This window comes from Lycorma delicatula, chromosome 3 (genome assembly GCF_047948215.1).
Source record: "Lycorma delicatula isolate Av1 chromosome 3, ASM4794821v1, whole genome shotgun sequence".
Lineage (NCBI taxonomy): Eukaryota > Metazoa > Arthropoda > Insecta > Hemiptera > Fulgoridae > Lycorma > Lycorma delicatula.
Window position 1 is genome coordinate 74,438,309 of NC_134457.1, and position 13,662 is coordinate 74,451,970.

General features: G+C 27.0%; 1 protein-coding gene across 4 annotated transcripts in view; it reads right to left on the reverse strand.

Annotated features, from left to right (window-relative positions):
• The window catches only part of LOC142321704 (dual specificity protein phosphatase 3), a 65,698-nt gene that overhangs the window by 8,171 nt on the left and 43,865 nt on the right, over positions 1-13,662 (reverse strand). The window contains exon 6 of one of the 4 annotated variants that reach the window (XM_075360002.1): positions 516-550. The exons of the other annotated variants lie outside the window; for them this stretch is intronic. Coding sequence (XP_075216117.1) covers positions 523-550 — 28 coding nt within the window. The 3' untranslated portion in view covers positions 516-522. The remainder of the gene's footprint in view (positions 1-515; positions 551-13,662) is intronic. 4 annotated transcript variants of the gene reach the window in all.

Genomic DNA, 13,662 nt, shown 5'->3' on the forward strand with positions numbered 1-13,662 from the left:
TAATCGACTCTAAAATAAACATTTGAATTCCAAACTAGATGAATATTTTAAATATTTACAGCACCTGTATTATTTAAATTTCAGGCATTAGTGATCACTATATCACAGTGCACAGACTTCTGCAAAGGCTCTAACTAATGAGTATCAAATTTCCATCAGTAATAACTTAAGTAGCTCATATGACTAGATTAGTAGCCAGTACTAACATTACATACATTTCCATAATATTATACCTCTAACATCATATCTCTGATGAAAATATCAATATGCTTGAGTTGTGAAGTATTTAAAAAATAATCATTTTTTTATGGTAATCCATTTTTTGACAAAATGCAAAATGTAACAATATACACTACAGAATTTTCTCAATCTTACAATTGCAAGCCACCACAGGTTATTTTATGTAAACTTGTTACAAAAAAATGTTCGAAGTGAATAAAATACAAATTTATCTTAAAAATTAAATAAATGATAATGTATGAGGCAAGCATGAGCAAACATTGCTGCATACATACCACATTTTTAACGAGAAACCAAGGGCAAAGTTTGGCTAAAGACCAATAAAAAAAAAATATTAAAAAACAATATAAAACAACATGAAAAAAAATGTATTGCTATAATATCCGTAAGTCCCAGTGTTAAAGTGTTCTCAATACTAAAATCAAAATTAATGATTTATTTATTACTTCTTTTAATAAAAACCATAATTCAGTAAAATTTAAAATAAAATGTATTACTGATTTATTTAAGAAATTCTGAGTGATAGATTATCATGTAAAACTTGAACACTGGTAAATAAATAAATACAAAGTTCTTTAATCATTAATTATCATAAATGCAATCAAAAATTAATTGATTGTGTCTATCCCTGAAAGTGATAAGGTTCCCAGTGTTTGATCACTGTAAAACAATCAAATCATGAAACTTTTAAACCACTGAATTTCCATGACTAACAAAAGTTATGAATACAATTAAAATTAACTGTAAAAGGAAATTTAAGACTTTCATAATGGCAATAAGATTACAAATGAAGCTGAAAGAAAAAAATGTTATAATTAATTTATGTAAAAATTACAAATTACCATGAAATAATTCTGAAATCTTGGAAATTACAAGACAATAAAATTAGAAAATCAAATTTCTAACATTAAAAATTTTTTTTTAGAAATATAAATTTATGATGCCAACATTGATACAGAATACATTAATGATATATTCTGCAAAATCTTCTCTAAAATATAATATTTTAATATTCATTAAAGTAAATAAAAAATTGTCAAATTAAATACAGATAATTTTAAAATGACTTATATTTAATAACTATAAAAAAATGATTAAATCTAAAACTAATTTTGCTTCTTCAAAATATAGATTCCAAATAAAAATTTACTCTTCAAAATTTTTAGTAATTTTACAAGAAAAAAAATATTTTTACAAAAATATAAATGCATCTGGCACCCGGGAAGACCATTTAGAGGTGGTTTACTGTAGACATTTCAATAATTTCAATATTGTGCAGAAATTATAACAATAAATTCATATAACAGAAGAGAATAATAAAGTATAATTTTAACTACCACAAAACTGAGTATATAATTAAATGAAAATTATGATATAAAACTTGAACTGTTAGTAATTTTAATATCACAAGCAAAATAATTATTTTACCACAACCAATATCATAATCTCATTAATATACGTTAACATTTAGATTTTACATTAAAAAAAAAACAAATATGCAAAAATAAGAACACTAAAATTTATTACAATGAAGTAGCAGGTAGAACCAGTTTGTTAAATTTATATTAAACAAATAGAAGCTGTTTATAGAAAGTCGTCTAACTTAAAGACAAACTGACTACTTTACTATTATATATTTCAGGGCCTATGAAGAGCTCTGGTGGTAAAACATACTGCTCAGTCAGCAACTGTTTGTATGCAATATTACTGATACCATTAATGTTATTATCAATACTTCCTCCTCTTTTTCCCTGCAACTTGTACTTCTGATTATTTTTTTATTTATATTGAGAACTTCTATAATTTTCATATTAATATTAATAAACTTCACTGAAAATACAATGAAAAATATGATTCAAGTACTATGATTACACAATCATTACATTATAAAATTCAGTAATTGACTGTTAAAATATTTTAATTATTAGTGCATGAAAGTAGGTTATTAATTATGTTTGGTTTTATCCACAAATATTAAAAGATAAAATGCAAAATATTACCAGTTTAGTAATTAATATGTAATAATTAATCTCTCAAACATGGTACCGCTGATATGTTAAATGAATAAATCAACAATTAATATAATCCACCTTATTACCATTGCGTTGAAATGTACTCTAGATCTTTTGGCTTACTTGGAAGCCATCATCAGGAGTTAAAATTAATAAATTTAAAGTCAAAAGTTTAAAAAATCATAGTTAAAATTTAAAAACAGTCAAGACTGTCCGAGACAGTCATGATTGTTTTTAAATTTTAACTATGATTTTTTTAAACTTTTAACTTTAATTTTATTAACTTTAACTCCTGATAATGGCTTCCAAGTAAGCCGAAAGATCTAGAGTACATTTCAACGCAATGGTAATAAGGTGGATTATATTAATTGTTAATTTATTAATATGTAATAGGTATACTCAAGTGAAATAATAAGACCAATTCATCATATGAAATAAACTGCAATGATGTTTTAAAATGTTTCAAATAGTTTCAGTTGTAATATAAAATGTTGTCTTCTATAATGATAAACATCCTTACGTTAATATATATTTTATTAACAACTAATTATATCATTGGATTTTTATCTTGAATACAATTTATTGATCGTTATTATTTCATTTGTTTAAAAGAAATACCAGTTTAAAATAATGTTTTAGCTAGTGAGCTTTATAGTAAACAGGTCAAGAAAATAGAATTAATTAAAAATATGCAGCTCCATGAAAAACTGTGAACTAATGAACTACTACTAGATGAATAAAATATATCAATAAATTAATAATGAAATAAAAATATTATTTATTAAAAAAATCAAATTTTTAAACAAAATTACACAAAACAAAAATTTATTAAATAATTTTTTTAATTTATCTTTGAGTTTCAATGTACTTGCAACACACAAGTAGTTTTCCTTTGGGATATAATCATATAACAACCATTTCTACTATGTAAATAAATAATTATTAATTTGTTATGTTTAACAAATTTTGAAAAACAGCAATTAATTCATATATACAGAATCTCATAACTTGAGCAAGTTAAAGAGATAATAAAAGCAATAGATTATACAACACACACAATGTTAATATGATTAAGTTTGAACAAAGTTCAATCTGGCTGTATGGCAAGAGTTTTTCATCAATCAGCTCTTATAGTTCATAAGCCCTAAAGTGTGTGGTAGATAAAAGGTATTTTGTGTCCATATATTTTTATTTCATTTTTTTATATATTTTTATATATATTTATGTATATTTTCATATTTTTATTTCACAGCTGAATATTTATTATTAAAAAGAATATAATAACTACTACTAAAAATGGTTTTCACTTTTTATTTTTTCATTTATAAGACAAAAATAGAGCAAAAAAACCAGGATGGAAGCGCAATTGAAAAATACCTATACCTGAAAAGAACTGCTATTTTGTTTTATTCTTGTATTGTAAAACATAATGTAAAACTGATTCCATCTATATTGCAATGTTTTGACTTTCAAAAAATGTTGCTAACAACAGTTTTAACAAGCACCAAGTAGACTATTCCAGGCAGCTCTGGATGTACAAATTATGTGTACACAACCTTGCAAGAGGAAATCATGTCTTGTTTATTGAAATATATTTGCTTCCTACAGTTGCAGACCTAACAAGCTTTCAGTGATAACTGAGAGGCCAAAATAAAAGCCAATTTATAGTCAAATTCTGGATGTAAGTTGTTAACAAGACTAATATAGCGACTATAAACCACAAGTTCCTACTACTATGGCAATCTTATAATGTATGACCATGATTTCACTACCATTGAATATGCAAGAAAGGATAAAAGAGATGTGCTTGTTGCAGAACACTGGACATAGATTATTGCCATAGAAAATTCCAGAGAGACTTCATTACCTTTCATGAGGTAAACACCTTTATGTTAAATTGGTTGTTGGAATACAAAGCACGCAATGGCTGCAGTACAAAAAGAATAAACCATGAATGCTTTTATACAAAAGAACATTCATTGAAGATATGCCATTCTTAAAGTGCAACACGAAGTCCAACACAATAAGATTTACTAATGAACTGCCCTCATTGACCCCTAAAAATGACAAGAAAAAATCAAAGGTGCGAAGTACAAGGATTTCATCGACATTTTACCATTTATACTTCCATACAGCACGACTTTTACAAGTCACTTCCTGTGGATGATAATGTATACGTAGTAGTAGTATAAACTAGATGTCAAATCTCACAAAGAAATGCTGAATAACAGTAGATATTGATTGACATTTCAACAAAAGTGGAGGAAGAACCTTATGAGAATAATATTTATGATACTGACTTGGACTAAATCACAGCAATGCATGAGACCAGTGATATTGTTTGAGTGCTGAATTAATTTACTCGTTTATAGTAAAAATACAATATTTGATTTTACTTATAACCTATTACCTTTACTACAGTTCCTTTTTCATCTGCAGGACAAGGGGTACAAGTGGGACTTCTACAAAAAAAATGGCTGATACAAGACAAAATATGAGTTACATCCAAACACAGATACATAACTTTAAAAACTTTTATGTATAAATATTATACCATTTTCACTCTTCCTGTTTTTACCTGGAATTGAATTTTTCCATTAAACTTTAACTTGGTATTCTCAAAATGTGGTTATGGGCACTTGCACTCCCTTGTCCTCTAGGCCCTTCAATTCTGATATCAATTTCAATACAAAATTAATATTTATTTTAAGAAAAAGGAAAAAGAGGAAAAATGAGACAAAAGGGGTTGTCAGACTAAGGTCATTGAATTTTATCATAGTATTTTTGTTACAAGCGAGAAATCTTAAAAATGTCAACCTGCTAAATTATGAAGTGAAACGAACTGTCTAAAATGTTAATAAACCAACATACAACATAAGTAATTATTTGTTTATAAAATATCTTTGTAATAATAAAAAGAAACAAATTAACATTACAAAAATTTTTATGAAAGAATGAAATGTTTACAATAAATAGAATACATTCTAATTATGTACACAAAAGAAAAAAAAAGTATAATTACAATCACTGCACTCATAATCAAATATAAAAGTTCTCTTGATATTAATTTAACTATTGTTACATTTATGAAAGTGTAAGCATTAATATTTATCATTTCATTAAAGTTTTAGGATAATTAAATTCTAATCAATTAATTCTAATTCAAAACATGAAGTTTGAAAACACAAAAGAAAGAAAATGTTAATATAAATATAATACTGTATGATTAAGAAAAATGTAATCTTTCCTTTGATATTATAAAAATACAAATAACAGATCAATAAATTAAGAAGAAATGAAATACTGTTGGCATTTATAAGTTCACAGAACTTTACTATACTAAATACTCCTGTAAAAGATCTAATTGATACATTTAAGAATATAATATATATGAGAGGTACAAAACGTATAAAAACCTAATGTGCAATCACAAACTTAAAATCACAATTTGTACTTTTCAATAATATGAAGAATTAACATATACTGACACAAAAAAAATGTGTAATACAAAAAAAAATTATAGTAGCAATCATTACAAAAATTTGAATTTGGGAAGATAAAACATACTGTGAACAGAATGACGCAATTATAAACATATAAAATTATAGAAAAAACCCTAAATATATATATAACAGGGTTAATATATCCCTAAAAATCTATATACTAAAATTGGTCTCTTCATTATCATCTTGTTAAATAGTCTGATAAATCCATCAATATTTTTTATTGATGTATCATTTCTTTATAAGTATGTTAAATGTATTTAATTAGTTGTCTTTAATTATAATTATATTCATACAACAGTAAAGAACCAATGAGGTTCAAACCAAGAAAATACTTTTTACTTGTCATTTGTATCTAATAAACTATAATTTGGTTCTAGTGGAATTTACTATCTACTGAATGTAGATAGCCCTTTTAGAATGCAATCTTTTTTAGATGTCTTAACTATATAATGATGTTCTAAGCTACCTGTAGAACTGTTAGAGCGTCAGTAAAGAACAAATAAGATGATGGGCAATTACAAAGAAAAGTAAAAATACTTAACATATTTATTACTAGTACCAATCATGTATCATGTATTTATCACTAGTACCAATCAATAATAAATGTCCTAAAAGAATCTATGAATAACTAATCAAACTACAAACAACTTAGATAATATCTTCAATGTGAATTCACAAAAACATATTAACTGTGCTAGTTTTCATGTAACTTAACTTACTGAAAATTGCATAAAATAATAGAAGATTGAATCTTGTACAAAATATACAATGAAGTCTTAACTTTCACTAACAAATAAGAGAAGTACTACAAAGTTAAAAATAAATTAATAACCCGCTATGTCTTTATCCTTCTTTAGTTCCAATAAGAATAAAATTAATTTTTAAAAATGTTCAAAGATGTGCGTAAAACTGGTACTGTCATATTGTGGACAGTTAGTTTTACTGTAAAAGAGTTTAACATAGAGCAGAAGACTATATTTTAATGTAGAATAATTTATAGTAGTAAAATGTAATGAAACAATTACTAATTGAAAAAAAAAACTGTACTTAATTATATAATCTAGAAATAGTCATATTAACTAATTCAATGGTAAGATAAAAGCTATTAGCTGGTCAAAAACTGAAAAATCAAAGCTATTAAAATTTAGTTATTAATTTAATAAGATAAATTTTAACCATTTAGGAGGGGGCTCAGAGGTCAAAAGAATTCAAAAGACAGATTTTAAAAAAGTGAGACAAATGCATTTTTTGAAACTGCGTATTGATATCTGTCTGAAGAAAATCAGCAAAGAGAATGGTTTGTTCTATGCTGACTTTTGAGGGATTCTGTTAGAAGTATCTTCTGATTGTTTGATTTTTATTAAGAGATAAACTAGACAATTATATAATCTATAAAAGAATAGCAGGAACTGAAATCAAAAGAAATCCAATTAAGTCACTGAAAAGTTATAGAGATAAAAATTAAGGCAAAAGCACATAAATCAAAATCTGCTGACCTTGCAGTTTTCTTTGATTTACAGAAAATTTTAGAAACTCCTATAACAACTGTAAATAAGGTAGCTACATGTGACAGAAATGGATGTACAAACTCAATATCCAGAACTTAAATTGCTGCCGAGAAAATATGTTTAAATGAGATGAAACTGTAGTTGTAAGAGGATAGCAGGAGACCGAATTGTATAATTTAAATTTTTTTCAAACAGAGCAAGCCAAGCAAGTAAACCGCACTCTAGTCCTTAGTGACTCTTGCAGGAACAAAACAGAATTCGAAATGATTAATTTTTACACGTTCTTTCTCCATTTTTCTGATGTCTTTTACAATACATTCATCAGGCTACTTCTTTAATGAATATAATGAAAACTTCAGAAATATAGGCATTCATAAAAACCACATTGAATTATGTTTTCAAGCCACTGAAAAACATATAGAGCTAAGGGAAGCAAGAAGTTTATTATAAAGTTAATGACATAAGGCAACTTTTTTTTTCAATTTCTGAAATGGAAAATTACATTCTAAATTTCAATAAAGTAAAAAAAAAATGATGGTGGGTGACAAGTACAGTGGTGAAAGAGAAAACAGATTCTACTATGTTTTTTTGAAAGAACAGATTGCTTCTGAAATGCATTAAGATAAAGCGATAGTTTTCTATTTCATTAATAAGAGAATCAGAAGCCTGAGGCAAAAACAGTAAAACCTCTTTAAAAGAAGCAAATTCCTTAAAATAATATATATTAAGTAGAAAACTGTTAAAAATAATATTTTCAGATGATTCTGCTGGAAAAACTTCATTAAATACATTATAGTTGTTTCATTTAATTTTTTTAATTAGATTTTATATTTATTTATAATAACAAAATACTTTTGTATTTCTTAAAATTTAATCATTTTTTTCTAGTCTAAAAAATAGACTATTTCAAAAATCAAATGATAAATTTAATTTTTTATATTTTTCCAATTGTTTTAATTTTAAACTGTTATATAAAAATTTTAATAATTATTTGAATAAAATAAATTTCTACTGTCAAACTGAATGTTTTATTTTATGTAAAAGTACACCAATGTCATTTGGTTTAGTTTTCCATGGTCGTTTATTTGAATGCAAAATCGACTTTGTGATTTCAGACTTCCATTTCCAAAAATATACTACTTTTTTTCGTGTTGAAACATTTATAAAGAGGGAAAGTCCCTTAAACATAATTTATTAGTAATAATTTCATTTGTAGTTAAAGAATATTCTTTTGTTTAATTTTTATTAATATCCAAAACTGTGAAGTCCGTTTTCTTAAAATTAAGGAAAAATCATTTGGCTTCTTTACTAAGTCCCTCATATGATTTTCAATGCTTCTTATAAAAACTCAATCCATTTATACCCACTATCAACGTTGTATATTCCTGTTGGTACCTGTTGTAACATGATAGTATGTGAAACCTCCTTCTTGTACTATACTGTGCAGTAACCTTATTACTGGGGGTTCAGCGGTTACTGACTTTGTCTCCAGGATTGGTGGTAATTCACAATACAGACTATTTTTCGACAAATTTAACATCACTTCGCTTTACAAGAGTATGGCCATCATAAAAGAGGAATGGTACTTTCAGATCAAGTAGAAAAGGCACCAGTATTAACTAAAATTTACGTATGTTATTGGTTAAATTTTATTGTTTTATCAATCTGGATGGCAAATTACACTAGCAAAGCTTAATTGTTAGTTTAGCACACAAATTTTTGTTAGCATCATTCTGTATTGTACATTCAGCGTCTATAGCATATAATCAAGTATATGATATACAATAGTAGTATACAATAGTAGCAAGTATTATTTTTCAAATTTTAATAATTGAATATAATAATTATTATGTAGATAAGGATTTTGACATTAGCTGTCTTCCCAAAATTAAAATCAGTATTTCTGTTAGCATATATTTTATTTGGATAGGTAGTCTGCTTTTCAGGGTTCCTACAAAATTTTAAGATTTGTTTTTTCTAACTTTTCCTGACCACTTTATTAAAGATTTCCTGACTCTCATAATGTTATACTATTGTCATTTACTCAACAAAATATACAGATTTTTTTTTGCAGCCTCCACCATCCCCATGGCTGCCCAACTCATGTTCTTTTTTTATTATTTATCATAATTATTTTTAAAGTTTATTTTTGAATGTTTTTTTTAATATATTAAAAATTACGCTATTTTTTGTGGTGAATGTTTTAGTAAATTACATTGCAAAGTACAAAAAAAATAAAACAATAACAATATTTAATGATAACTAAAAGTAACACAGATAAGAAATAAAAAGTAACTAAAAATAAACTAAAGAAATTTTTAAAAATAATTGGCTCGCACCTAAAATTATTAAATATTTTTCACAAAAATTTGCATATATTATTTTGCAAAGTAAACAAAAAACAATATTTAATAAGTTGGTTTGCATAGAAATGCAAAGAAACACAGATGATTTCAGTATACAAAGAATATATATATGATCACAACTTAAAGGAAAACTAATATCACTGTGACTAAAAGTAATACATTTAAGAAAAATATAACATAACACCTTATTTTGTACAGAAAACAAAATTTATTAAGACTTACTTGAAAAATATTTTATTACTATTCTAACATGTTTGCAAAATGCCATCAAAGTATGGTGCAAGGCCATGATTAATGGCAAAGAGCATTTACACGCTCCAATCTGGAATTTTAATGCTATACAACTATCAGGAAACATAATTTAAAAAGTTGCACCAATATCTTCACATGAACTTAAGGATAACATATTTTGTATAACAATGAGAACCCACATAATCTCTGCCTTTATAACAAAAAAAGTAATTATGTTGTCATTTTGTGAAAATGAAGTTGAGAATTCAAATGTATCATTTGCTGCTGAAATGCTATAATTCCAACCAGAAGATCCAGGCAAAAAACAAACAGATGTATCACAACCACCGTTCTCACAACTGTTGATCAAAATTTCAGTCTGGTGAGTTGAAGTTACTCTGAGAGAGCCCAGCTGTGTTTTAGTCTCAGATAAAAGTGTTTTAATTATTTCATTATGCTGCTTTCATTTACTGTGCAAAGTCACTGCCTTTCGGCCCATATTACCCAGTCCAAAATGTCTTTTACATATATCACAAAAGCATGAAACATCTCTACCTCTTCTCAACCAACTGAATTCTGGGTGTAAGTTTACATCTAACCATTGGTCATTAAACAGTCTTTTTAGATGCTGTTTAAAAGCAATTAATTAAGTAAATATAAAAAAATTCATGGTGGTTTGAGAGAGATTACAAGAAAACAGTTAACAACCTTTAAATATTTCAATGATAATTTTTTGTTAACATTTTACCAGTGAAAAAATTAACTGCAATTTGGAATATTCCTCCTTTAATTTAAAAAACTAATTAGGGAATGTAAGTAAGAACAAGACGCATTGATGGCTGCTTAATGCACGTAGTTGCAATGTGCTGAGCAATGGGGTCTCCACTTCCTGACGCCAGGATATACTTAAAAAATACTTTATTAATAACTAACATAATCTTAATTCAGTAACAAAAATGCAATTCTATGAAATTTTTTACAATTTTTCCTGACTTTTACTGATTTTTTCTAAAACTCCTGTCTTTTACTGACTTTTCCTGCCTGTGGGAACCATGTTTTTCATCTTGCAGGTGTTTTGTTTAGTTTTTTCAGTGAATTCCATTCTCTAAAATTGTAATTTTTTGCTTTTATTTTGTATTCCAATATGTATTTTTATCTATATAATATACATATTTTTTTGTGTTCTATATATATTTATTACATATTGTCACGTTTTACAGCTTGATCGCGATATTAAGAGATTGACAATTTAGAATGTTTATGTAATTACAGTTTATTAGTTTAAAATGTTCCTAGTTGCAAGACAAATCAATATTAATAATGATAATAATTATCATAATATGTGACAATAATAAAACAATTAATGGACACAAATATTAATCATAGTAATTACAACCACAATAATAATCGGGATAATAGTACTAATAATAATATTAAATGATAATAATATTACACGTCAATAACAATAAATCAAACAATTAATACATAATGTAATCAAAACAATAAAACATGACATAAAAAAGGGCATAATATATAACGTAATCAACAAAGAATAACAATCATAATATTACACATCATATAATCGTAAATGTCAAAAATAAATGATAAAAATTATATACATGACAGATTTAAAAATATATAATCATTTGGAATTTATTCCAGGTAGATAAATAGAAGACCAGAATTCAGACCCATTAACAAAAGAAACCATTAGTCTTAACCCTTTATAACCACTAGTCTTGTATTAACAAACAATCATATAAAGTTGAATTGCAAACACCTTTGCTAACTATCCTAACAGGTTATGAATGAGATTTACTACATTATTTCTTTCACTTATACTTTTACTGTAGTTTCTTACTCACCAATAGTATTTCTTGTTTACTAAATTCCCTGTGGCATCACCTTAATCTTATCAAATTTAATTCACACTGGAAATTCACTACATCAACTATCCTCCCTATAGAATGCTCTTGGAGACTGACATCTCACACTCTCGTCTTGTAGAATCACACCGCAGCCTCTCCTCGCTGGACTGGTTTGCAGAACTCTGCCGAACTCACACAACTACAATCTTGCAGCCTCTCCTTGCGGAACTGACTTCACAACATCTTGCAGGGCTGAACACTCGTACTCCTCTTATAGCTAATCTTCCAGGGCTACTTATACTACTAGCCTGGACCAGACCCATATTGAAGTGTGAGAACGAAGACGAAGGCTTTTGTTCCCATGAATTCCAAACCTGGTATCTTCTCACGGTACAAAAGGTGTCCACTGTGTGTCAGCAAACAGTACAACAAAAGACGATTGTTAAATGAACCTGTACCTAGTAGTTAAAAGGGTTTTTTTATTGTCGCTTTCTGGATAACTCCCATTATTATATTTTCTACTATTTTCATGATAATTGATAGGAATCAGTTACTCAGGCGTTGTTACAATATCTTATTTTCGATTCTATATTATAAGTAGCAGTAGCAGTAGTAAATAATAGTAAAAATGTTTATAAAACTTTGTAAAAATTTATATCTGTGATGTTAATAATTATTTCTTAAAATACAAATTGTATGTACTTAAGAAATAAAATTGGTCAATGTTGTAATAAAATGCGAGTGAAGAAATCATTTTAATGTAAAAAAATTTATATTACTTTACGTTCCCCATTGTATCCACTGTCAAGATGTAATTATAAAGTAATATCTACATATTCATGCCCATTGTTGACATTTGTAGACAAAATTTTAGAAGACTGGAAATAAAATTTGTGCACAAATGGGTTAATAAATCCCACTGGGCCAATCTAAGAAATAACACGGATAAGTAATTTTTTTACATTAATAATAAACAAAGAATTAATTGAAAGACCGATGAAATTAACTGAGTAACATACAATACTAAGTCCACAACCTATTTTCATATAGTATATATCTTTATAACATAACACATGGATGGATTAACCATTAAATATAAAACTAACTAATTTCAATAAGGAAAGTTCCTAAATTTCTTCTTTTTTTTTGTAAAATTTAATTTGATAATATATTACGTCTTTTCTTCGATTAATATTCAGTATCTAACTGTAAATAAGCAATTATATATAGTTAAAAAGAATATTAATACAGAGGGTTAAAACAGGCCCTGTCACTTAATTTAGTCTATAAATAATAGTTATTGACAAACACATAATAATTTACAGGTGTTGAAAATTATGTCTGTCCACTTCTATACACTTGACAACATGTTTGGGCATGTTCCTGGCTATTCTTATTAGCTGTACATCCTGTCTATTCTTGTTAGCTGTATACCCGTCTGTTTCCTACATGGTATTGGAAATGTTTGTCTTCAATTCTTACAGGGTATGTGGATAGCTTTTATATATAATTTCTTTTAAGTAACTCCCATAGAAAGAAGTCTGGATTAATTACAACAGGAGATCTTGGTGGCCACAATCCTTTAAAAATTATTCTACCACCACAAAAATCCTGTAGCATCTCCATAGAAGAGTGAACTATGTGGCAAGTAGTGTTATCCTGCTGCAACCAGCAGTCACACTCATCCTCTTGCAATAAGTTTGTGAACTGTTAGATAATTTCTTGGTAAACAGCAGCATTCACAATTTTTTCCAAAAAACAAGGGACCATTTAGTCGCCTTGAAACCGCACAACATACACCTACTTTTGGTGGGTGTAGGGGATTTAGAGAAAATGTGCAGATTTTAGTATCACAGGTCTGATAGTTCTGACTATTAGCATACCCAACAAGGTGATACTGTGCTTCCATCTGTGAAAAACACTCGACCTAA